This window comes from Drosophila obscura, unplaced genomic scaffold (genome assembly GCF_018151105.1).
Source record: "Drosophila obscura isolate BZ-5 IFL unplaced genomic scaffold, ASM1815110v1 contig_192, whole genome shotgun sequence".
In the NCBI taxonomy this organism is placed as follows: Eukaryota; Metazoa; Arthropoda; class Insecta; order Diptera; family Drosophilidae; genus Drosophila; species Drosophila obscura.
In genome coordinates this window covers 3,911,780-3,936,382 of record NW_024542781.1, presented here as the reverse complement: position 1 = coordinate 3,936,382, position 24,603 = coordinate 3,911,780, and the positions used below count along the sequence as shown (strand labels likewise).

Below are 24,603 nucleotides of genomic sequence, written 5' to 3'. Positions count from 1 at the left end.
TACTACTATCGATAACATCACAAACAAATTATAAAAGTTTGTATAATTTTGTGGAGGAACAGATAAAACTTGCCATATTTATGATACATCAAATGGTACATCAAATTGCCTAGCAGGATACAGATTTAATTAAAAAAACTTACATAGAAATGTCGATAGATCGATAGCTTAAAACATCGATGGTTAAATCATCGTCTGGCAGCGTTTGTGGCGTCACTATCATCTTGTGGCGTCATTCGTGCGTCGGAATTTAAAAATTGTGTTAAAAGTGGAGAATTTAGTTAGTTAATTTAAGCGGGAAAAATAACCAATGAAAAGTGTAGAGTGGTAAAATGTATGTTGCCCCAAGGGGAATGCTCCTTCACGAAGGACCAAGGCAATAACAATAAAATTTGTTTTTTCTCATTGGCTATTGTCTATAGGTCGAAGAACAAGAAAGATGAAACAGCGCTTGAGTTGGACGATATTTTAAGCGAGCCCATTACAAACTCGCAGAAGCTTGCCGCATTCTTGCAGCGCAAGGCAGCGGATGCCCAAAAGCCCAAGAACTCGTCTGGACTCGTCTTTGGGAATTTCTCCTTTGACCTGGACTTCGATGTTCGGCTTATAAAGAAGCCTCAAAAAGATACTCAGGAGAACAAATTGAAGCCTTTACAAGAATTGGATAATGCCAATGCGAATATTCCAGCAGCGGCCGAGCCCCCTGACTCAGACGGGCCACAGTCGCCTTCAAACTTGGCACCGCATGAGAATCTGCCGCCGCGTTCAGTGAGACATTCGCCCTCGCCCACCCAACGGCGTCCTCCCAGACGTAGTGGCACAGGCGGCCATGTTCCTGGCTCTGATAAGCTGCGTCGCCATGCTATTCACAGGCGCTCGCAGAGCTGCGGACGTCGTCAGCTCTTGCAGGACTTTGATGATGCAGCTAATCTAAGTCGGAGCTCCTCGAGTCCATTTCCCTTTGTAAGTCAATATCAATGCCAATTAGTTGGGTTAATTGTGTATAAAATTCTTCTTGTAGGTGCCAGAAATAAGCAGCACTCCAAACTGCAGTGAAAAAGCTGTTGAGAATCAACCAGCGTCGCAGCAACAGCCACAGCCAAAGCCGGCGTCAGAGCCACAGCAGATGAATAGACCAGCTGTGGGTTCAGACTTCGCTGCTGAAATCACTGAAATTTGTGAGAAACGGCTAGCTTTATTTCAAAATAGTATGATGCAGATGAGCCAGAAGGGGGAAGTACCATCCTCACGCCCAGGATCAAGTCCATTGACTCCCTCTGATAGGCATCGGACTTATACGATCGAGAAGAGACCTATATCTGAGCAATTGCAGCAATTGCGATCGTCGCCAAATATATCACACTCGAAAATGCCAATGGTGCGTGTGAGGCGCTTTGAGACTACTCTGGCGCCAGATATCCCAAACAGTCTGGATCGATCTGAACGGGAATCGGCACCGGTGGAGGATTATTTTGTACCGGAAACACAGCCCCAGCAGTCCCAGCAGCTAGTCGAAATTGTGCACAATCTATCGAGGAATGGCAGCGTGGTAGTTATACCAATGGGTGGGGCCTTTAGTCCCAAGCCAGATGCAGCAGGCCCTTTACCACAACCACATTTACCGGCTGCATCAGATACTGGAGTAGCTAGGGTATCATCATCAACAGCATCTGTTGGTATTCCCAAGTCAAGTGATCCAACAGTATCTGCTAATAATCCCAAATCAAGTGCTCCAGCAGTATCTGCTGGTACTCCGAAATCAAGTGCACCAACATTTTCTGCTGGTACTCCGAAATCAAGTGCTCCAGCAGTATCTGATAGTAATCCTGAATCATCAACGTCGAAGAGAGTTTCCCATAACAAAACACCTCAAATTGTTGAGGACCTGGACGCAATTATGACCGACGATGAAAGCGATGAACAGCCAAGCGCGTGTGCCTTGAACCTGGTACCGGCCGGTGGTAACACTACCAGACAGAGTCGGATGCGCAAGCGGAACAATCGGAAGCCCTCAGATGACCAGGAAAGTTCCATAAAACTGCTTAACCTCCATCGCTCAAATGCATCAAGCAAGTCAAAGCGCAAAGGCGCCACTGCTCTCACGTTGAACAAGGCGCCCAGTGCCCCAATCAATGGAGAGCAGTTTGCCAGGGAGCTGGAACGGATGAGCAACTATGAGATTCTTGATCTGCGCAAGAGAAACTCCCTCGGCAGGGTATACCCTCTGAATGGGAATAGGAAGCAGAATAGTGCAGAGCATCAAGAGGTTCTGGAGCAGAATATTCAGCGGGAGATAATGCGAAGGAATCTGGGAAACGAAACAGAAACCGAGTCACTGTCCAGCACTGTATCTGCAGAGCGAGAAGAACTTGCTTATAGCGAAGAGGCTTTGGCTATGCCTCCGCCAGCTCCCGTCGGCTTTAAAGACAATTCCCAAGGAGAGAGCCGAAGGCAGTCCAAAGAGCGGCAGAAGCGTCCCTCACGATCCAGACGTCGAGAGGTTCCAATGGTAGGTAATTGAACCCAACACATGACAAAGAATGTATTTTATTATCTTATTTTAGACAGCAGAGCTGGTCAACTACATTGCGCTCTCCAAGACAATGGAATTGCGTCGAAAATCGTCGAGGAACTCGTCCAAGCGCAGCCTTTACACCAAGGGTGACTCGGAAGGAGAAGATGTTGGCTCGGTGTCGCCGGTGAAGCAGCCAAGGCTTAGTCCGACCCGCCAAGAGCCTACTCCAGGTGGTTCCAGGATCATGCAAAGCCAAGACATCGTTGAGGAGGTAATTGCAATTGTTCCACCACCGCCTCGTTCACTTCGATATTCGCAATGTCTGCGGGATATGCGCCGCAGCAGCAAGTCTGACTTCGATGGAGTCATGGCCACCCCGCTGGAGTTGGACGATGAGGAGACCCCCCTCCTTGCTCCCCCTCCACCAGAGTATAATGACAATACTGATGTGGATGGGGCAGATGTGCAAGGAAAGAGCTCTTTCTCGGTGTCTGCTGATGCCCAGCGTCGGCTATCCAAATCTAGGGTACGATATGACAGAACCGAGCAAATTTCTCCGCTTCCTCCAGAGGAAAGGTCGAAATTTGATGACCAGTCAGATCGGACACCCAATAGGAATATACGAAAGAGCAAGCGTCACGAGCCAAATCCACCCTCCCCAGAGACAAATGAGGCAACGGAAATGCACGAGACGGTCTTACCTCGCATGTCCAAGAACAACAGCCGGCGGCTATCGAGGGTGGCTACTCAGGAGGACGATATTGTTGAGCCACCATGTAGCACTATGGCTGATGATGATAGGACAACAGACCAGCGATCAGAGCAGAGGGAAGTCCTGCCCATCATTACTTCTTCACTGCCGGACACAACTTCCGTGACGGATGAGCAGCCGAGCACGAGTCGGGCCGCACTCGAGGCTCTGGCACGTGGAACTAATGATCCTGAGCATGATCCTGATCCGGAGGCTGTGGCCAGAGCCGTCGTGGAAGAGGAAGCGGTGCTGTTTAAGAAACCCAAGGCGCGGGCACCCCGTGCCAAATCAAAGGTAGAAAGGGAGCTAAACAATTTAAAGGTCTCTTACATACATAACGAGGTGGAAGTGGATGGAAGTGAGTCTGGTAAGTAGTGCCGGACGATAATGCCCTATTGCTATATTTTCAATCATTTTCTTTGGTAATTCGCAGCCATTCGGCGGTCAAGGCGTGGTCAGGTACCACTGAAGAACACTTGGTGCCATACTGTATCGGATCCCAGGCAGTTTGACTTCTTCTGCAAATCCGCGGAGATATATGAAGCGAAGAAAGCTAAACCGTCGAAGCAGTCTAGTATGTCTAGACGGACCAAAATTTCTTTGATGAATAGGCCCCCATTGTGCAGTAGCACCCCGCGGCTTTCAGGAGAGCCCCTCCATGCCCCTCCCTCCTCCATTACAGAAAATTTCGAACCTCCAAAACCTTCTGAATGTAGTTCTCTGGGAGTCGCCCCTCTGAGGTGGGACGATAATGAGCTGATAGAGCAAGTGGAAGACATCGATGCCGTAAAACCAACCAAGAAACGCGGACGACCAAAAAAAACAAGCCAAGCGGTCGTGATGGAAACGGATTCAGATTCAGCAGCGGCTGCCTTAATGCCTCCACCTCCTGTCCCTAAAATAAAGGAGCGAAGAAAGAAAAAACAGGCGAAACAAAAGACAGTCACGGAAACAGAAACTGAGCTGGAGTCCGATCCCGATCCAATAACACCAATGAGCACGGACTCTGGCGCACCAAATCCTCCAACACCAACATCAACACCAAGCCCAAGCATGTCGGATGACCACCAGGCTGCTTCCATGCATCTCATGAACTGGCTGCGAGGCTACAATAGCAATCAGCCAATCGTTAGTTTGGAAGACTGCAGCGGGAGTCGAATAGGAAAGAGTGTGTGTGAGTACGAGTATATCACTTAATCAATCGAATGCATACTCGAGATAATATTTCTTTGTTCTTTGGTCACCAATTGCATGCACCCTCGTATGCTGTTCGTATTTCCTTTTATTTAGAGCCATTGGCAATATGTAGATATCGGAATTTAACTGTCCTCATCCTTTTATTTGCAGCTGTTGCGGGTGAATTAGTTTTCACTAAATTGGATGACATTGAGTACGCATTCTACGACACCAAGGACAAGGCCACTGTGGGATATATGCGCTTCCAGCCGCTGCAGAGTCGCCAGACGAAGCGGGCTAAGGGGTTTTCCCTGGTATGCACTCTACACTACACTCTATCCTTTCATATATGTTTCTAAATAATCTCTAAAAATCTCATTCACATCTGGCTTAGAAATTCGTTGTTCTCTTTGGTCAATTTGGCATGGACTGCAGTGTCCCGGGCATGGAGGAAGATGATCGCTGCACATTAAATATCGGTGACATGGTAGAGATCGAGAAAGGTAAGACATCAAAGGGCTTTTGACTGGCAGGTTTTACCTAATATTTCTGGATTTTCCTACCTATCTTTCAGGTACCCGCTATAGTATACAAAACTTATTGGATGAAGTGAGTGTTCTGATGGTTATCCGCAATTAGATGTACACATGCTACTTTTCACAGAAAAAATAATATTCTTTGTAATGTATAATGGTTATTATGCGTCTGTTTTGTTATGAAAAAAAAACTAAAAATAAAAATATATAAACGTGAATATCTGATGGAAATACAAGATTTCTCTGTCCAATGATAACGTATGGTAACTTGAAGAGTAAGCTTGGCTGTTCCTGATGATATTCGTCATACCCTAAACACTAGAAATATACATGAAGGTACTCGTCCTTCCCAGTCCCTGAATAACCCATTAATTTGTGGTTTAGGTAGTCTGCAATCAGTGTTTCAACAAAAGTGGTTAAGTCATAAATATCTTTCCTACTGTGTTTGGCCGCGGCACTAGTGGACCACATATAGTATGTACGTACTGGTGCAGAGGGATCGCTGGAATTGTTGAGAATTTTGAACACCTTAAAAAGATTCACGTGGTCGACTGCGCAATATGCATGTACATATCTATGTACATATGTATGCTACGGTACTGGTCTTTCGTCTAAGCTGCTCAGAATTTCAAGTTCATTTAATTTCCATTTTCTCTCCATTTCAAAAGTTTCCCGCTGCTGTTGCTGTATGGGTATGTGTACGCTTGGATGTATGTACATGTGTATGTAGGGTCCTGCGTGGGTGCCTGGGTGTCACTGGGGACTTCAAAAGCGAAATGGCAAACAAGCGGAACGAAAGCAACAGCAAAAGCAACAGCAAAAGCAACCAGAAAGAGAACAGAATGATGATGCTGCCAGTCCCTCCATATCGACTCCACATGCATCTTTTGAGGCATTTTGCACGTTTTCTTTGTGTAGCACTTTTTCGAAAGTACACAAAAACATACGCACTCCCACACACGTGCCTAAGCAGCAGCAACACAAACATAAATTCGAAGAAGAAAATTAAATCAACAGACATTTTTCGAGCTTGAAAGCGGCAGGTGTGCTTCAGTACTGCCACGGCCCCCAGGACCCAGCACCCAGGAGCTCTGTCCCGACGCGCCGTCTTTGTCAGAGAACGCTCTGTGGCTGGAACAGAATTCAAGATTAACAAAACACCATCCGACATTCATTACAAAAGCGTCAAGCCTTTGATCATCCCACACACCCAGCGGCACGCGCCACATTCCTCTCTCACCGATGACGATGTTCCCCGACGGTGTCGGTGTTCCTCAGCTCTCTGTGTAGGCGGACTGGAATCGCCAGCTGGACGTTACGCCCGATGCAGCTCGGGCATGCCAATCAGCGGAACACGTTCTTCCAAAAAGCGGCGAATGTGCGTGCGGTGGCAAGTAAAGGAGCATGAATAGGGCTGGCTGGTTGCATTCACAAGTAGATAGTTTCTCCTTTGGGTCTTGTGTGTCGGCATTACATTTTTTGTTGTAAACGTCATTTGTATTTTTTGTATTTTTATTTTGCGCTTATTGCAAGCTTTCTTTATGCTGGGAAACAGGAATGATGGGGTACCAGTTTGCTTTCCAAATTTATGGATTTTTAACCTTGATCTTGAGAAGTACACTGCTTGAACATTTCGTGGTCCCTGATACGTTGGTGTGATGGATCCATGTTTGGTTTTTATTATTTAAAATACTTAGCTTTAAAGTTTAAACTTAAGTCTATCTGGCTTAATTATTCAGCAGTCTGTTGACAGCTGGGAAGGAACAGTATTGCTTCTAAAATATGTCGCTGACTTATCAAAATATTTACTACTGCTCTTGGAGTCAGAAATACAAAGTCCACAGAAGTTATCCACAGATTGTGAATGAAAGGGCAGATAGTGGCCAGAGCTACTACTTCCAGTTTATTCTGTAGAAATTAAATTAAATGTCAGTAGTAGGTGTAGGGAATAGGGTAGGGGAATCCATGATGTTATCGTATGGAAGGATTTCTAAGAGGAAAAGTATCTCCTTACACGAGTTGGCTTTAATATGTCTGGCCATCGAAATGAGCAAAAAGAAATGTTATTTCTATATTTTAAAGTGTTCTATTGAAGCTATGGGTCACCAGGTGGCTACCGGGTGGTTGCCTCAATAGGTTTTATGGACTACTTGAAGATTAGTAATTGATGAACCCCCCACCTATCGTATGATTGATGACCGGCAGTGAATATGATGATGTTGACAGAGACGCCACTGACCCTGCAACATTAAGCGAGCATCAAAAACTTGACATCTAAGTTCATTAGAAAGGTAAACATCACAATTCGGTACAGAAGATACCCATAAATCCAAGGTCTTAATTCCATTAGGTTTTCGTTGTCGCTGTCCTTTGTCAAGCGCTGCAATAAATTTATTTTGGGTCTGCACTCTAACTCTCCATCTATTCGCACCCAAACTCCGTTTGCTCCGTGGTCTGCGGCGTAGAAATAAGGTTTCTGTTATCAAGTATGCGCCGAGTGTGCCAGCCAGCACAAGCTGACGCCCAAAAACGACCAAAAAGGTGCTCATGCATATTTAAAAAGTGTTCACTATGTAGGTAAGTATAAGTATGTGCGATGCTGTCAACAGATCCGTTTTGGAGGTGGCTAAGACTCCTGACACTGCTCGACTCGCATGCATTTGCAATTCGGACAAGAGTCACAACTTTTTTCATTTACGAGGGCAGCTTTTGGGGAGTGTCTCGTGTGACTGTCAAATAACTGGACCCATATCAAAATGTAATTCTATTGTGGGTCAGTCTGAAATACATACATATCTATAAATACCAACGTATATACGAGCAGGTATATCCATACATGTATAGTTTTCATCTTTCTTTTAGACTTGTAATTCAAAAACCCAACTATTGAGTTACCATTCAACTAGTTTACTTGACCGCAAAATCACCTCAAAATTATAAAAATACGTATGACAGTCAGGTGTAAGTATACATTTCCAATGATTTTGAGGATATTTGATCCTTGCACTTCTAAAGTTGAAGTTGTGGTCTAATCGGTGCCCTTCTGTCTCTCTCCATTTGAGTAAAAGTGTTTTAAATTTATACAAATCCATGTATTTCTGCGTCGAATCAGGTAGAATTTGTGTGTGCGTGTGTGAATGTGTGTTTCCTTTTTAATGTTTTGGCCTATTTCCCGCCACACCAGCCACATTACAGGCACCGAGCATACCACATAATCTGACAACGTGCGATATCCCATCATGCCCGCTGTGTCAGGCACTGCCTGTCACACAAACGTTAATTAACAGCAGCTGCACCGCTCATTGCATTTGCGGTGGATTAAAGCATTGGCTCCACTTTGCCAGCCCCCCACAAAAATGGAAGCCCACACCAATGTCAGTCGCTGGCTCTGGGTTAGGCAAAAATTAGATTTGCATTAAGAGCGAAATGGACAATGGCGCTCAGATGTCCACCGCCGGAGCCTGGGCTAATGCTAATCAGCCCAACGAGAAATTGCGTTGCGGAACTATGGCCACTGCAGTCGCAGCTGCATCACCAGATTAACAGGTTGCCCAATGATCCGTCTGTCTCTGTCGGGCACGAGTCTGTCGCCCTTGTCTCCACCACATGTGGCCTCTGAATTCATTTTAATTAATGCTTTCCCTGCTCTCGCTGCTACTGGCCGTGCTGGACAAAAATAAATTATTCAAATTAGGTCTCGCTTTGCATTGAAAAGGGTTTGATGTGAGAGTCTGAGCGGGTAACTGGAAGCAGGGCTTCGGCTGACCAAAGACAGTTCTCATTTGCGGTAAGCACAGGCAGACAGACAGCAGTCCCATATTCAACCACGGACAGAGGTTTACGAGTCTAGGATTTTGGCTCCTCCACCTACGATGTGAAAAGCTTTTAAAAGTTAAGTCTTCTTTTTCAACTCCAAAAATGGGTTGACAGCCATTAAAAGGTGGCTGGAACCTGATCAGAGGTTGACGCTGACGGCTTAATAGGGATTTTCGCAGGTCCTCTCTTCTTGGTTTACTCGTATGGGTTTAGCGATATTGAAAAAATTCCATGACTAATAGAGTCATACAACTGTAACTAAATGCCCTCATCCATGTGAAGGATCTCGAATTTCAATGGGCATTAAACAATTATAAGTACATACATACATATATCCCGTTTTCTGATAAAATAAAAAGGACAGCTCTTTCAATTATTAACTGTGAATATCTACATCAAAAAAATCCCAGTCTGTCGCTTTTGTAAAGTGTTTTTATACCCAAAGAGTAAATGTGGGTTGCCCTAGTATATACATATACGCTTCTATATATGTATGCACCTATAAACAGCCAGAAGGAAGTGTTTTCGATACTATATATTCCGGATCAGAATCAAAAGGCAAAACGAGTAGTTCGCAGAGACTATAGTCTCATAGTCCCATAGCAAGCGGATTATGTGGGCAGACTCTTGTGATATCACACTGAAACAGACCGACGGAGTTCACAATTACCCGAGCATATACTGGGTGTTGTAGAGTCGACTCCCAACCTCAGGACTGGTTGGCAGCTGTAAGAAGCTGTAACTATAATGATTCCCCGGCAAATTTAACTATGTATTGTACCTGTATGTGTGTACATACATATGTATAGTATAGTAGTCCATTAGTTAGAACTGGTCTGAAAAGTATTCATTTTAGGGCAATTAATGCATGTGTCGATTCAGTCTCCCCAGCGATGCTTTGAGTTTTGATGATACTTTCAATTATTGGCCAAGATTCACAGTCGTTCATCCACAGTCGCACGAATTTGCAAATATGTACAAAAAAGTTGGATATTCCAAAATGGAAATAAAATATAAATGGACATCGAATCGAGGCGTCTCCGCTCCACTCCACTCCACTTCACTCCTATGGCGAAATGGCACGTGCCCGATTTTTAGCTATTCTGAATTCCGATTGAGATAAAAAAGCAAATGTTTGTAATTTGATTGCACAGCGGAAATGCATCGATTCATTCGAGTGGTTTATGCATGGCAGGATTTTCGTTTCCTGTCCCCGATAAACGGTGCATTAGGGGGCGTGATGGGAACGAGGTGAACTAGAAGAGGAGAAGAGCAAGCCGACCAATCGATGAACCGAAACATAAACACACAACTTTAATTTGTCCATCAAAATCACCCCGCCGGCAATTGCATTTCACTTCACGCCAACCCACCGCAAGGTACTCATCCCAGAACCAACATCAGAGGATGATGTGGCCGTGGGCTTCATAAAAACCACTCAACGAAGACCATTTTCGGGGCCCTTCAATGTTGACAACGCCGAGAGTGCAGACTCAGCATCATCGGTCGCAGTGGCACGAGAAATTGCTTCTGATGGCCACGACCTTTGGACAGGCCTTTCTAGGTGGCCAAGAGTCCATCGAAAGTGTTTTCATATGTAAGATTCACACAAGAGCGTGCAAAAACTGCATGCAAAGTGCTTGTTCGATGGCACAGCCTGCCCCAGAGCCAGGACAGTGCCATGTGTAACATCGTTTGAGGCTAGTACCTGACCACCGACTAGGAGCAACAGTTCGCTTTCCCGTTTTCCAGCTGGGGGACGTTGACTATGGGCTGGGGGACTTGACGCATGCGCATTGATGACTTCGACTAACAGCAGTAGAATAGCAGTAGAAATCGAACGTACTACTAAAAGAGTAGCAGAATTGGATAAACGAGGCTCCTCCTATCTCATCCTGGAATATATAACGACAACAATAGCAGCAATTATCTATGGTTTTATGTCACCGTAGATCCAATGATGTGAAAATTAATTGGTAAAATATTAAACCTTTGGGTTTGCCTATTTAAAAGTCTCTCCTGTCGATAATATTTATTTGAAAATAGAGTTTCATATCTTAATAGAGAACTCAGACTTCAAAAGAATGTATATTTTTTTAGTATCAGTAATTGGAAAATTCTATAAAACGAAATGTAATTTTGTGATAATTTTAACATGTAAGTTGGTATACTGCAGAATCCAAAGCTAATATTTTAGCGGATATCATCATTTTTATAGCCAGTACTCAACGGTTACAAGGTTGTACCTATATGTTTTGTACATTCAACTGAAATGTTTAATTATATTATTACTTTTATATAACGTGGAAAGTGTGCCTACAATATGTACATAGATGCGTATTAGTATCTTTATATGTAGCATGTTCAAACCCATACTTATGAGGAATCAGTACACCAAGTCTGATTTTAGTCTTGTTAAAACACTTATATACATACATACATACATAATAAATCAAATATGTATTAATTAAGCTATCCGAAATTTAAAATTCAAATGAACCTTTTGTCAGGATTATAAAACTGTGTATTCTAGCCAATAGTTAGACAGGTCGGCTGTCGTTGCAGTCGCGGAGAATTGTACGTGCCGCATTACCCCGTGCAAGGGCATCAGCTGTTGGCCCTTTATTGAGCAGCTGGTCTGGCTGATAAGACACGGCCCACAGGCCGCCCACCTGCTCGTTGGAAGCGCCTCCACTGTAGCTGGAAGCCGCCTCCATCGTGAGCCTTCGGCTGCTGCTCGGCTCGCGTTGGGCTTTCGTTGGGCTCGTGTTTATAGCCATTGTCGCAACAGTTTGGCCAATACATCCGCACATTCCAATTCAGTTCCTGTACGGCGTTGCACGTTAACGGTATCGTATCCAAGGCGGACAGCAAACCCCTTTGGCTTGTAGTTTGGAAATCGGCGGCGGTCGCCGGAGCGCGCACAACAAGTGACGATTCCGAATTCGAATACGTTTTTGAAAAGTGTACTGCAACCAATTTTGGATGCCTAATGGCGCCATACCCAATTTAAAAAGAGAATCTGGATAGAATATTTAAATTATTACAGTGGGATTCGTGGCTTTTGAGTAATATCAATAAAACAATTTACTGAAGCTAAACTATCAATGAATGCCAATAGACGAAGGAACTGAAGGTGATTGTTTGTAAGCCATGCATTTTTAATTGAATATATGAGTATCAATTCTAAATATACGGGGAAAGTCGAGGCACTCGTGTTACCATTTTAGAGCGTAAAAATATTGGTCGGATGTGAAGTTCCTTGAAGGTTCTTTAAATAGAACATCGAAAACATTTATTCAAAATAAATTACTTAATTCTACAAGGAACGGCGACTGCTGGAGGCTTATTTACTGTGCAAATTTACCCACAAGGTTTAAAATTTAATTGCAAGGAAGAAGTTTTTGCCAATTTTTGATTATTTTTCTAATAGTCTCGTCTCAAGTGTTGCAACTTTTTTCGGCACGTTCACAGAAAGTTTCAGTTCACAATCTATTTATTGCCAGTTTACTTATTGACCACTTCGATTCCCTTATTTGTAAAGATGAATAGTAAATGAGTGCTGTAGATGTCCACAAACATAGCAGGAGGCCCTGTACTTATTTATTAGAATTTCTGATTAGCTGAGAACGAATATGCAATAAAGATTATTTTAAAACGATTTCTGTATGTATGCCCTTACTATGATTATTGAATATGTATGAGTATGTCTGTTGTGTTTTCTCCTGAGCTTAATGCTCATCTATCATTTCAATGAAATATTTACATATTTTCTCGAAAGGCGCTGCACGATTCTCCAAAAGGGGATGCCCCTGAAATTCGAAGAACCGAAATGTACCACTGCAGTGCACTGCTGGTAGTGACATTTCAGTCTACAGTTTCGTGTCAGTGAACAGTACGTTTCATGAGCGAGTTCTTGGTGACAATATAGCAATTTTTAAGATTCGGGCAGCTTCTTGGATTGTCTTAGGCTCGACCCAATCGGCGGCTTCAAGATTCTCCTGGTAATATTGCTACTACTAATTGTAAGTCTGCAGGAGGAGGTTTCTTATTTTGGATTCCAACTCTGGCGAGGTCCACCGAGACTTTGAAGTGAAAACCTATTCAAATAAGCAAAAGTTAACTTTTTCGATATTTATTGTTTTTCTTTTGATTTTAGCCATGTTTTCTATTACTATTATCTCTTATAAAAAAGATGAAAATTATTTCACAAAATCTTTCTAACATATTCAACTATCCAAAAAAAGTACGAGAAAAATGGTTAAATTTCGGCTAACGGTATATTTTTAACTGTTATTAACCTAGGAATTTTGGTCTCGTGCGACATGTCCCGTGCAAAGATTGTTTTGAATTAAATTTGAAAAAAACTACGAATCATATTTGCGTGAAATTATAACCATTTCAAAGAGACATCAATGCACAACATAAACAGAAATTGCCATCAATATATTTCCACAACTTTCGATGATATCGAATATTTGTCCCTGGAAGGCTTGGATTTCTGCAAAAATCTCAAAAACGAACCATATCCGTATAAATTGTGGATTTATCCCCAAACATTTCAATAATTTGTTTCTGTGGGGAAGCTCTGGGTGTAGTCCATTTGTTGCAAATTGTGTAAAAAATATTACATTGAGTTGGAGAAAGAAATACCATCTACGAATATGTGTATAAGTACATATATTCGTGGCTTTGGAGTAGACGGACTCAGCCAAGGTCGTGTGCCACAGGGCCCATCCCCTCGAAAAGTCAGATTGCATCCTTAAGTGCACAATGCCGTGCCATGTCAATAGTAAGTGCGCCAGCAATAATATTTTAAGACCATTAAAAACCTTCAAACACTAAAACCCCAAAATAACAATAATAATGGCAAGGTAGCGAAAAATAGAGGAAATGCAGAAAATCCACATTTTCCCGGACAGCCAAGCAAATTTTCATTTTCTGTGCTGAGCTCGTGGAAAATAGCATGTCGAGGGGGGTGGAAGGAGGCAGAGTGGTCTGCAAATGCAATTCGAAATTTCCGCACTCTTTCATTTTCCTCGTTCTGTGCTCGATCTGCTCGTACTCCCACTTTCTTTCATTTTGCTTTGTTTCGCTTGGTCCGTGCTTGCAATTTGTTTTTCAATGACTTTGTAATTGAGTTAAAAGTTTTGTCCTAATTTAGGTTTTATTTTGAAATTTCAATAACAATAAAGCTAGGGCGATGGCGAAGGTGCTAGAAGGCTATCGATTGAGTGCCGATTGAAGCAACTATCACAAATCATTCAAAGGCCCCAAATATCCCCCTACTGGCTCCAGCCAAAGCTCAGTGGATTAAGTTATATGACATGCGGTTCATAAAACTCGTTTGCGGGTCAATAAATTAAACAATTAATGGTTCAGTGGAGGCCATCAATGGAATTGCAGCATCATCCTTCAAGCGCAGCTCGACGGTACGACAGAGAATCCCCATCGCATTCTCTTCCGGGCCATTTTCGAGACTTCGGAGGAATCTCCAGCCAATCCATTACCCACCGATAAAACGATAGGACTGCGAGCCGGACGGAGTGCGTGGCTGACAATTAAAAAGCACGTAAAACGTGGAATGCCTGGCACGGGACGGCAGCCACAAAAACAACGAGTAAACGACCATTGAACAATTTACAGGCGTAACCAAAACGGGCAACGTCATGCGGACAGTGTCCAGGCGGAGGGGAGTCCGGGAAGTGGCAGTGGCGTCCATCAGCGGTTCACGTCACGTTTTTTTCCTCTTGCATTCTTCATTGTCGGTTCTGTATCCTCCACTTCCACTCTGTCTCTCTTTCTCTCTTGCTCACTCACTCTCTCTCTCTCTCTCTCTCACTCTGCCTGTCTGTCTGTTTTCGCTGGTTATTAAGGGTACAATTTTTAATTAAATTCTCGCTTGAATTAGCCCCATTTCAGTCACGTGTTAATAATAATAATCAAACGTCCGAGATGACAAACGGCAGTGACTGACTCCTCAAGCGTAATCATTGTACGCTCGATTCGATGAGACCGTGACGTAGGACCCATCCTACACCTTCTCTATCCTACAACCCCTTTTTATCACCCACGGAAAAAGCTCTGCGGCTTTGGCCTGTGCAGTGCGGAAAATCCACCATAATAAGTAAAACTTACTACGGCCAATTGATTTTTTGTTTGTTTTGGAACTTTTCCTGTTGTTACTCGTACTCGTACGAGTCTCTCTCGCAGTCCGTTCGCTTGTTCGAGATTTATGGCCCGCGGTCCGGGCCTGATCGGGCGCAGGGCCAAACTGATTATAATATTGCTTGACGTTTGTCGCTTGCTGGCCCGTTGTTGATTAAGGCCAGTTACAGCCGTACCCTGCAGTAGGCTTATATCAACTGGCAGCTGAAATACATATACTCGTATACGAGTACACGTACGTTACGTAGCCGCGGTTATTTCTTTTTATTAGCGCTTGAGGTAGGCGCCCACTGACAATACTCGTATTGTTGTTTACCGAATATAATATGCTAATGAAATTTGCATCACATGGGGATGTACTCAAAGCAGTTAACGAGACACGCTTAGGCACACGGATTAAAGCATTATTGTTTATCCGGAAATATGGTAATTATCAACGTATCATTTCAATCCGGACATGGGTTGTTCGAATTCCGTTCCCGTTTCCGTGCACTTGTAAAATAAACTAAAAGAATCCGATATGCTAACTTATCTATGCAAAAATTAAAGGTGCCTTTTTTGTGAGATTTTGCCAAAAGTGTTTGAATTTTATTCGGCAAAGTTGGATGATAAACCAGCTTAGCTTTCTTTTAATAATCGTTAAGATATCCGCTATTGCTTGGCTTTTGAATAGCTGAGAATGAATCCATTTTCATACTTAAGGAGGAAGAATGCATGTCATGTCTCGGTAGTTGTCTCTCCCTCTCCCTGTTTCTAATAATTTGTGTTAAAATGTTTGACGGAAAGAAATTTGTACTAGGTAAAAATTCGCTGCTGTTTTCCTCGTGGAATTTTTTGATATCCTTTATGCAAATATTTAAACATTAATGCTTGGAAGACATCAAAAAGCAGCAGCAGCAGCAGCAAAAGCAACAGTGGAATGATTAGCTTCGAGCCGGAGGCACCCTCAACTACAGGCACAACCGCTCTCAAAGTAATAGGTGCCCCCATCCTGGCAGCCACCAGTACCAGCCACCCCTGTTTAGGGACATGGCTGGGGAGCCAGTGCCGCCGCATCACTTTCCACATTACCATGTCTTCCATCACCCACATACTCGTAAGCATCGTTGGTGCGTCCTTGTCGCCGCGCTTAAATCAATTTACGCGCGCCTTGGCATATTTAGTGGCATAAAACAGCACAACATGCTGCATGAAAGCTTGGAACAGCGACGGAGTGTGGTGGCCAGAGCGGGCATGGGGATGCGGGTGAAAATGTGAAAAGTGCCGTTGACAGATTTTTCTCCCTTTCGGCTGGCTGCTCCGCACCCCTTACGCGGGGGGACATGGACATGCCGCAGACACTGCAAAATTTATGAATGTAAAAAAAAGGAATCTGCCGCGGAATGCGATGCCTTACAGGTGAAGGAATGGCAAGGATAATGCTGAATGGTATGCCATACGGGCACATGTGCGGGCGCTACATCAGTTAATTATGGCATTTCGAGGGTATTTTATGCGCCATTTGGATTCATTACGACAATCAAAGTGGGAAACTATCCAAAACTATCCTTTCAAGTATATGATCATCTTAAATGTTTCTTTTTAGATTCAGCTTTCACTTGCATCATCCTCATCTTTCAGCCATCAGCAGTTCCGTTATTCTGTGAGCCCTGTCACCGATTCGTTTCAGTTTCGAGGTAGACTCCATCGCTCGACGGATCTGACGGATTGGTGGGATGCATTGCACAAAAACACAAAATAAATTCGAACAAACGTCCAAAAACACTCGTAAACAGATTGCATTTGCATTAGATACGAGTATACGGATATTTACATACTGATCTCCTCAATTAAGTGCTTGGATGCTCTTGGGATCGATTTTCTTGGGCAATGCCTAACCCATTGCCATGCCCTTCTATCCCTATGTAATTTGTATTGCCTATTTTTGAACCTTTTCTTTGACAGGCTATTGTTGGATGTTCAGGCCACAGCAACAATATTTAAATTGTGTAGCTGGGTGAGGAAAATTGATAGGATTTAATGGCATTTGGGGGGAGACAGCTCGGCATCGATGCTGGCGTTGCCGAGCTGCCGATAAGCTCATTCTAATAAAATACCAACGCCTCATACATACACACATACTCGAACACGTGTGTGCATGGGCGGCAGTGTCAGGGGATAAAGTGTTTAGTTTTCGTTTCTTTCATTGGTTGTCCTGCATCATAGGGTTTGATTTATGGCCCGCACATTTTGGGGCTCATTAGAAAGCCATAAAGTGTTGCCATTAGACGATATCCCAATAGATGGCCAAGTGCTAAGCTAAGCCCACATGCAGCCAATAAAAACCTCATTAGCGTAATGGCGCAGCTAAGCCGGTCATGTGCAGTTGGGAAGGACAATGGATTACAGAATAGAATGAAATCATTTTAAAAGCATATTTACATACTGTAAGCATTTATGATGCCTGACAACTTGTCGCTATAATTGCATTTGGAGGAGACAGACAATGGAATGTTCTTTCCACTTGTCATACCTTATCTAGAATGGGAATTCTCTGTTCACAGAGTCTGTCTGCTAACAGACACATTTGATTTAATTGCAATAACAAAGGGCAAAGTTTTATTACCTCCCTCATTTGAGCAAATTAAGCAAATTAATATCCATAATGACAAAATCAAAGTTAAATCCTTTTCATTTGTCTAATTTGTGTTTAAACTAGTTTCAGGACAAGTAACAAGAGTTTGTATCTACGTATATGGAATATTCTAAAGATATGCATAATAAAGTGCATCGTTTTGTGTAAATATACCTTAACAGCGAAGTACAAATAATTCAAATTGTATTGATCGATGTTGGTTGTCGTTTTAGTGGCTGGCTTTGGTTTTTATGGTTATCAATGCCCGTAGATATACCCGTATACGTAGAAGCTATTATTATCATTTGTATATTTTTGTGGCCCGCTATTCATACAGCTCACGTATCCGGTGTGCCGGCCCCTGATAGCCCCCTGCCCATGACCGCCCCCACCGTGGGGAAATCACATGAAGAGCATTTATAACATGCATGAACATGAATGTCGAGTGCGAGCTATTTGCGGAGTTGCCAAGTTAATTAAATGGCCAAGCCAGGCAAGCCAAGCAAATAGCTATGCAGTTAGTTGTACAATTATATTTGCCAATACTCGTAAATATTTGATTTCATTTAAAAAGTGCAGTACTTCACCGCATAGAGAGCATGGAGAGCTTCTCCAGCTCTACCACCAATGTTAGTGGCTGTGGGCTGACCTTCTGCCCTTCTGGCCCTCTGGCCTTCGAGGTTTCGATTCTAGTACTCGGTGGTTGATTGGATTATGCTGAATGTACATGTAGATAATTGAATATCTCGTGCTTATACACATCAGTATGTACATATCATACATAGGCATACGAAACAGAGTAGCCAAATGTATGGTTTTAGTCACGTAAATATTGATATAATGTTAATGTTCAACAAGCCCTCAAGTTTGTAGTAGTTTGTCATAGACCCTTTCATCTATAATTGCCAGTACTTGGCTTTAACTAGACATCTCCTTATTGTGAAACACCCCGATAGTTGCCTAAGCTGTTGTTCGCCCAAGGAAATAATAATCGCCAGGTCCTGTTCCAATAGGAACATGCAGAATGCGGGGATCCTCCATTGGACACTTGACAAACGTTGCATATCGATAAATTGCATAAATTTAAGACTCTGGAAGTGCCTCTTGGGCTATGGGTGAAATGTGATGGGCGGTACTTGTGTGCATTTGTGTGTGTGTGTGATAAGTACACTTAATGTGCATTGTGATGTATCTGCACTTCGGAGTGCATGGAATTCACATGTAAATGTGTGTGTTTGTATGACTCAACGGTCCACTTTGTTGTCGCAGCTAGAAAGTAACCAAAAGTGTTGCACAACTTCCTGCGCCCTGGGCCTCCTCATGGCTGCCTCTCACCGTTGAAGTCAACCAAATTGTAGCGCTACATGTTGCATGTGCTGGCAAGGATGTGCGTGTGCCCGACCAAACCGACCATTTGACTGCTCTCCATGCTGAGAGGCGATGCCTTGCCTGCCGACTCATGGGTGCATGCACAATTGATTGCAATGATTGCCTGGGAGCGGACTTTGTCGTGCGAGTGCCGCCGATGTACGAGTGTGAGTGGGTGTCTGCACTTGTTGTGGCCATAATTGAATTTTATGGCCGCTTATTTTTATTGCTCCCCCGAACCAAGCAGCCTCAAAACGGCAGCTGCCAATTTATGACACAAATCGAAAACGACGCAAGGGTAGAATGTGTGGTGGAGTGTGTTTGTGGCACGGTGGCTTGGTGGCATGGTGGCGTGGCCCAAGTTGAGATATAATAATAATTGATGCACGCAAATAGGTAAATGTGTCATCAAAATTTGCTCCGACATTCGTGCCCTGAACCGTAGACGAGAAAAGTGGAAAAGTGCGGTCAGCTGTGGTACCGCTTATTCGCTTCCTGTTGTCTCTAGTTAATGTCCAATCTATTTGGAGTACATCCACATCCACTGTACTGTACCAAGTAAGTGATAGATTTATACAAGTTTCGATGGGTTTATCAAAATAATTCAGGTTTAAGGTTAGTGTATACTGATTTGTTTCCTCCGTAGCCAAAGTCTCTTAGCAGGCCCTTAAATTGTCTCCCTTCCCAAATTGATAACATTTATAGGATCAAAGTTCCCTGAGATATCGAACTCTTATTTTATTGACAGCTGGATGTAATTCGTAGTCATCGAACAATTGCAATCCACGGCAAACGAAACCTTTAAGGGACTTTTAGGGACTAAAACTAAATTAGTAAAGTTTTGCGTTTTTTTAAGTTCTGCAGCATCAGTAGAAGAGAAAGAATCGATTATTACAGGGACTTATGAAGGGAAATAAAAGAGTCCTCTAAGCGGGCACTCAATAGTCGGTTCTACAATAGTTCTATTAAGTATATAAAGTACATACAACTTACAGTATATAGCTGTGGAAATAGTTACGTTACTACTTGGTTTGAATGGTAGTAATTAAGAGCATCGCAGACCTTAAAGTTTACTTTAATTATCTGGACCTTGGCTATGGTAAATTTTACAAATTATTGTTAATCTTAGCAATCGAGTGAAACCGCTCTTCTTCATGAGTTGACAACTTCAAGCACTGGCTAGATGAAGGTAATTGCAACAACTCCCTTCCTATTCGCCATCGAAATGAATGTTTTTTTAAAAGTAGAGCATTCTATTGACACTTTTATTTTACTTTAAGCAATTTGCCTTATTTTGTCCATTGCCAAATCAATATAATAAATTATACGCGCTGATATTATTTTTCCTGGGTCTGCCATTGCTTGGGTCTCTTCCTGTGATGTGACCTAAAAGGTTTCCCTTTCGGGGCTGGCTGTGTTTTTACATTCTCGTTGCGGCTACCAGGCAGGTGTGAAGCCTGCCGAACAGTAATAACGGAAGACAACATGAAATATGGAAGTCAGATGCCTGTGGTTGTGGATGTGGATGGACAGCAACAATGGCTGGGATATGGCTGACCTAGGCACACATCAGTGCGCTCATAAATCTCAATTTGATTTGGGTTTCCTATGCCGGGTCTCCTCTTCTTCGCTGTCGCCTTTGTCTGCCTCTGTCTCAGCCTCAGCCTCTGGCTCTGCCGCTCCCTGTTCCTGCATATTCGACGATTTTTGTGTGTTTGTTCGCCATAATTTATTTGATTTTCTTCGGATGTCTTCTTCGGCCTTGACTTTGGCTCATCAGCAGCCTTAAATCTTAATTCATGCGTTTGGGTGGGTGTGTCGACCACGCCCCATTGCGCCCAGAGTGCCAGTGCCCCAAGGTCCCACTGTCCCAGTGTCCGTCTAATTGTTTTGCCATTGTCAATTTCCCCATGTAATTGCCTAGCAATTAGGCGGCCGTTAAATGAGCTAACATAACTCATGTGGGCGGGGCTTTTGCGGGACGTGGCAGCTCGTTGGGCGTGCAAGGAGCTGTGCGGGAGCTTGTGCTTGTTCCCTTTGTGCCAGCAATCAAACAATTCGATGTGAAAGCCGTTCCGCCGCTCTTCACAGGCAGCTTTTTCACAGAGATTTAAGTCGCCGCCTCTTAAAGCTTTCTACGCGCACATTCCACAGGGGAAGAGTGCCGATGAGCCGGAGCCTGGCTTTGGATAATTAGTTTAGGCAGCTTACTAATTGCATCAGCGACTGCTGCTGTTGATATTGGCATTGGCCCCTCCGGAAGCTTGACTCAACACGACTAGGTCCCGCCTTGGTCCAGGCTGCTTGCGGGCTAATGAAATTGTCCGACAAACCACACGAGTCCCATCTCCCATCTCGCGCTTTCGCACAAACATCCACCGCCCTGGCGGTTCTTTGTGACACACTCTGCTCTGGTGCTGGGGTCTGTCTTAATTGCCTGCCCCTACGCATACGAATTTAATTTATAGCCCACACTCTAAGCCGCGCTGAGCTCAAGGGTCGTGCCAGTGTCGGGACCGACTAGAGATTGGTCTGTGCTCTGTGGTGTAAACTATTCGAGCAACATGGAGATATGTACATTGTATATACATACGTGGTTGAAGCAGCCGCAGCCTTGTCCTGGCACAGTTTTTGTCCTACAGATTTTTTGTCGTCACGGGCTGAGCGGAAGCAGAAAGAGGAAACAGTAAAGAAATCAATTAAGTGTGTGTGACCATGTGAGCAAGTGGGTGGGGTGATTGCGATGGCTGTGGCTGTGGCGATAGATAATAATGAACGATAAGTGTTAGAGCTGCCGCCTCCATCAGTCACGCCTCAACCCATCGGCCGATGACTGGGGGAAGGGAATCCTTGAGGAGCTTCGAGAGCATTGTCTGGAGCCCCTTCTGCGCTGTTTTCCGTGTTGACTCTGCGCTGAGTGCATGTGTAAATTTAGCTAACATTTTAAGTGTCAACTTGCTATGACAACTAGTCGGGACGGGATGTGGCCCAGCTCAGGAAGTGGCAGGCAGGGCACAGAGGAGAGCAGGGGAGTGGATGGCCCATTCGTAGGTTTGTGTGATTAATGAAGCGCCGCAAATAACCTACTCTGAATGAAAATAGCAGAGGAGAGATACCGCTACCATTCGGGCAAGCAGCAGCTGGCATGCTCTACAAGCCTAGAGAATAGGGAGGAGCCCTGGATAGTTGCAGGGTATCCAAACGTTCGGAGTGATATGATTATCATTAGAAGGAATGCATAATGAGGCTAAGCTGAATCCGATTACCATTAAATATATTAGAATCCAAGTCATAATTAATTAATGTTTGGCCAATGCTAAGATGACAGTGCACGTCGTACTTTGAGCTTAAACTTTACCCAATCGTGCTATTCTTCCGTACTCTAATCCTTGCAGGCCGTTCCATAAGTCACCACAAAGTTACAATACCCGAATCGTGACTGCATGCAAATATTTTTCAAGTTCCGCGTTCCCTTTTTGTCCAGCAAAACTGTACGCAAAACTGTACGCAAAACGCTACTACTACATAGAACTGTAACTGTGATTAATCGTTGGCTGCCTCTTGCGGAGGTGGAGGTCTGCTCGCGGTGGGTGCGGCTGGCTGGCTGACTTGACGGAGTGGAATTGTTTTCGGAAAACCGGAAAAGTCTAGTTAACAGAATATTACGCATTACATCAGCACCCAAAAGTAGACAACATGCATGCATGCTTTTTTTTTGCCTCTGCCAGACAAATAGGACCGAGTCATAGGGGACAAACATTTCCCGGAAATTTGGGACGATCTCAGCTCTGGGCTGGGTAGTGGTGGGTGGCGTAGCGAAGAGCACAATGTACTTGGAAGACAACTGTAATAGTTCTCAATAAATTTTGAGCCACTACTCGTATGTCGCATCTGAACAAGCTGCATACGTTATTTCATTACATAGCTGGCGACCTTTATTAAATATTTATTAAGGTATGAAAGCACAGGGAATTGGCATGCTAAAGACAGCAAATGTCATTGTCCTGCTCACCATTTCCGGGCTGAGGTTAAAATTCAACCTCAATGGCCTGAAAATGTTTTGGGTCGCTTTGCTTTGATCGCTGCAAAAAGAAAGTATAAATAAATAATACCAACAAAAATTAAATCAAATTGCGTGCCTTGGCTGCCAGGGCAAATAAAAATACCAAGCGACCGCACCTGCCTCAGCTGTTTCCTTTCCCTTCTCTTCCCTTCCTTACATTTCCTTTCCTTTCCAGCTCTGCCAAGTTTTCTCATTCCACCATATTCCCAGTGGCCGCTTGTCGCTGACATGTGAAAGATATTTTAAAGCAAATATTTGAGCAGCGTTTGCTGTAGCTCGGATTGTGTTTTGCCCTACAGGCATCCATCCAGGTATCCGTTCTCATTCAGGGGGAGATGGAGAGCTGGCTTACGTGACGTATGCGTGATGCGATGTGTGCGGTACGATGGGCTCTGTGGAACTGCCAGATTACGCTGCAGATAAGCAATGTGCCGAAGGATAGGCGGCGGATGAGCAATGAGCATGCGATTAGTTGCACTTATCCCCTAGGGCAGTGGAAATGGCATGCGACGGGAGTGAAGTGGAATTGAGTTGATCAGATTGGGGATTTAAACTTGATTTGCAGCCACACTGAGCTGAATGCCAGCACAAGTAACGAGAGCTAAACTCGGGGAAATCTCTGATTGACTATGGCAGATGGCAGAATTGGCTGTGTTAATAGTTAATGGAAATGATAAAAGACGGTCGAGATACATACTGACTGACTCAGAAAACGGTTTCTTTATACGAACGCATGGATACAGATTCCCTTGCTTGAGTTGTGTAGCTCAGAATGCTATGCTCTGAGGTAGGAACATCTCTTAATAATAATAAATTAATAATAGCAGAGATGTCCAAATGTTTATAGAAATAATGCTATAAGGTCATATCCCCATATGGGATTCTGCAATGAAAATTGTTTTCATATTTTCCGACTTTTGTTTGCATAGGATGTGTCGAGCACCCTTCAGCTTTAGCTACGGACTAACAAGAGTCCTCAGAAATATTAAATCTGTGTGGCCTTTTTGCTCTTTTCTTTCCATTCCATTTCATTTCCTTTCTTTTATTTTCTTTCATTTTTTGTTGTTTGCAAGCCTGACGTACATTTGGCAAATTAAGTATACGACCGGACACCTTAAATTTGTGTCCTTTATTTATTTATTGACTTTGACGGGGCGGCAAACAGCCGAAATTGACCTACATAGTCAGCTTACGTACACGCGTATCAATAAATGATGTTGGAAGACAAACAGAAGCCGTCTTGCCCCGCCTTGCCAGGCTTCGGGACTGCCGCTGCCGGATGGGCTGTCGCTGCCTCTCACTTTGCTACCTTTCGCAGTTTTACGACTTAATGACTCCGCCGGGATTAAATATGACTAATGGCGCGCTGGTTTTTATTCGATACCCGGTAGCTAGCCACAGCTCGAGCACCACCCTCCCCGGAATAGGAATACGGCTTTTGTGCAATTCATGTCCAAATGGTCTGCACGAGGAGGCACAAAATAATAATTATGGGCTGGCTCTGCGCTTGACTTCGCTGGGCTCGCATTGTGCTGACATGCTATTTCTGTCCCAGGCAGAGCATTGCAGCAATTATCCGAACGCTTGGTACCCTAA

At 43.8% G+C, this 24,603-nt stretch overlaps 2 protein-coding genes across 2 annotated transcripts in view; both read left to right on the top strand.

Moving 5' to 3' along the window:
* The first annotated feature begins 219 nt into the window (after positions 1-219).
* On the top strand, positions 220-5,224 carry LOC111065565. The gene is made up of 8 exons (XM_022353797.2): positions 220-334; positions 423-963; positions 1,022-2,509; positions 2,565-3,633; positions 3,700-4,440; positions 4,614-4,756; positions 4,837-4,945; positions 5,017-5,224. Coding segments are annotated over exons 1-8 (4,158 nt in total). The 5' UTR covers positions 220-332; the 3' UTR covers positions 5,082-5,224.
* Positions 5,225-11,324: 6,100 nt separating this feature from the next.
* The window catches only part of LOC111065669 (beta-3 adrenergic receptor), a 46,230-nt gene continuing 32,951 nt past the window's right edge, over positions 11,325-24,603 (top strand). Inside the window, exon 1 of the mRNA XM_022353969.2 lies at positions 11,325-11,930. Within this exon, the coding sequence (XP_022209661.2) occupies positions 11,906-11,930 (25 nt within the window). The 5' untranslated portion in view covers positions 11,325-11,905. The remainder of the gene's footprint in view (positions 11,931-24,603) is intronic.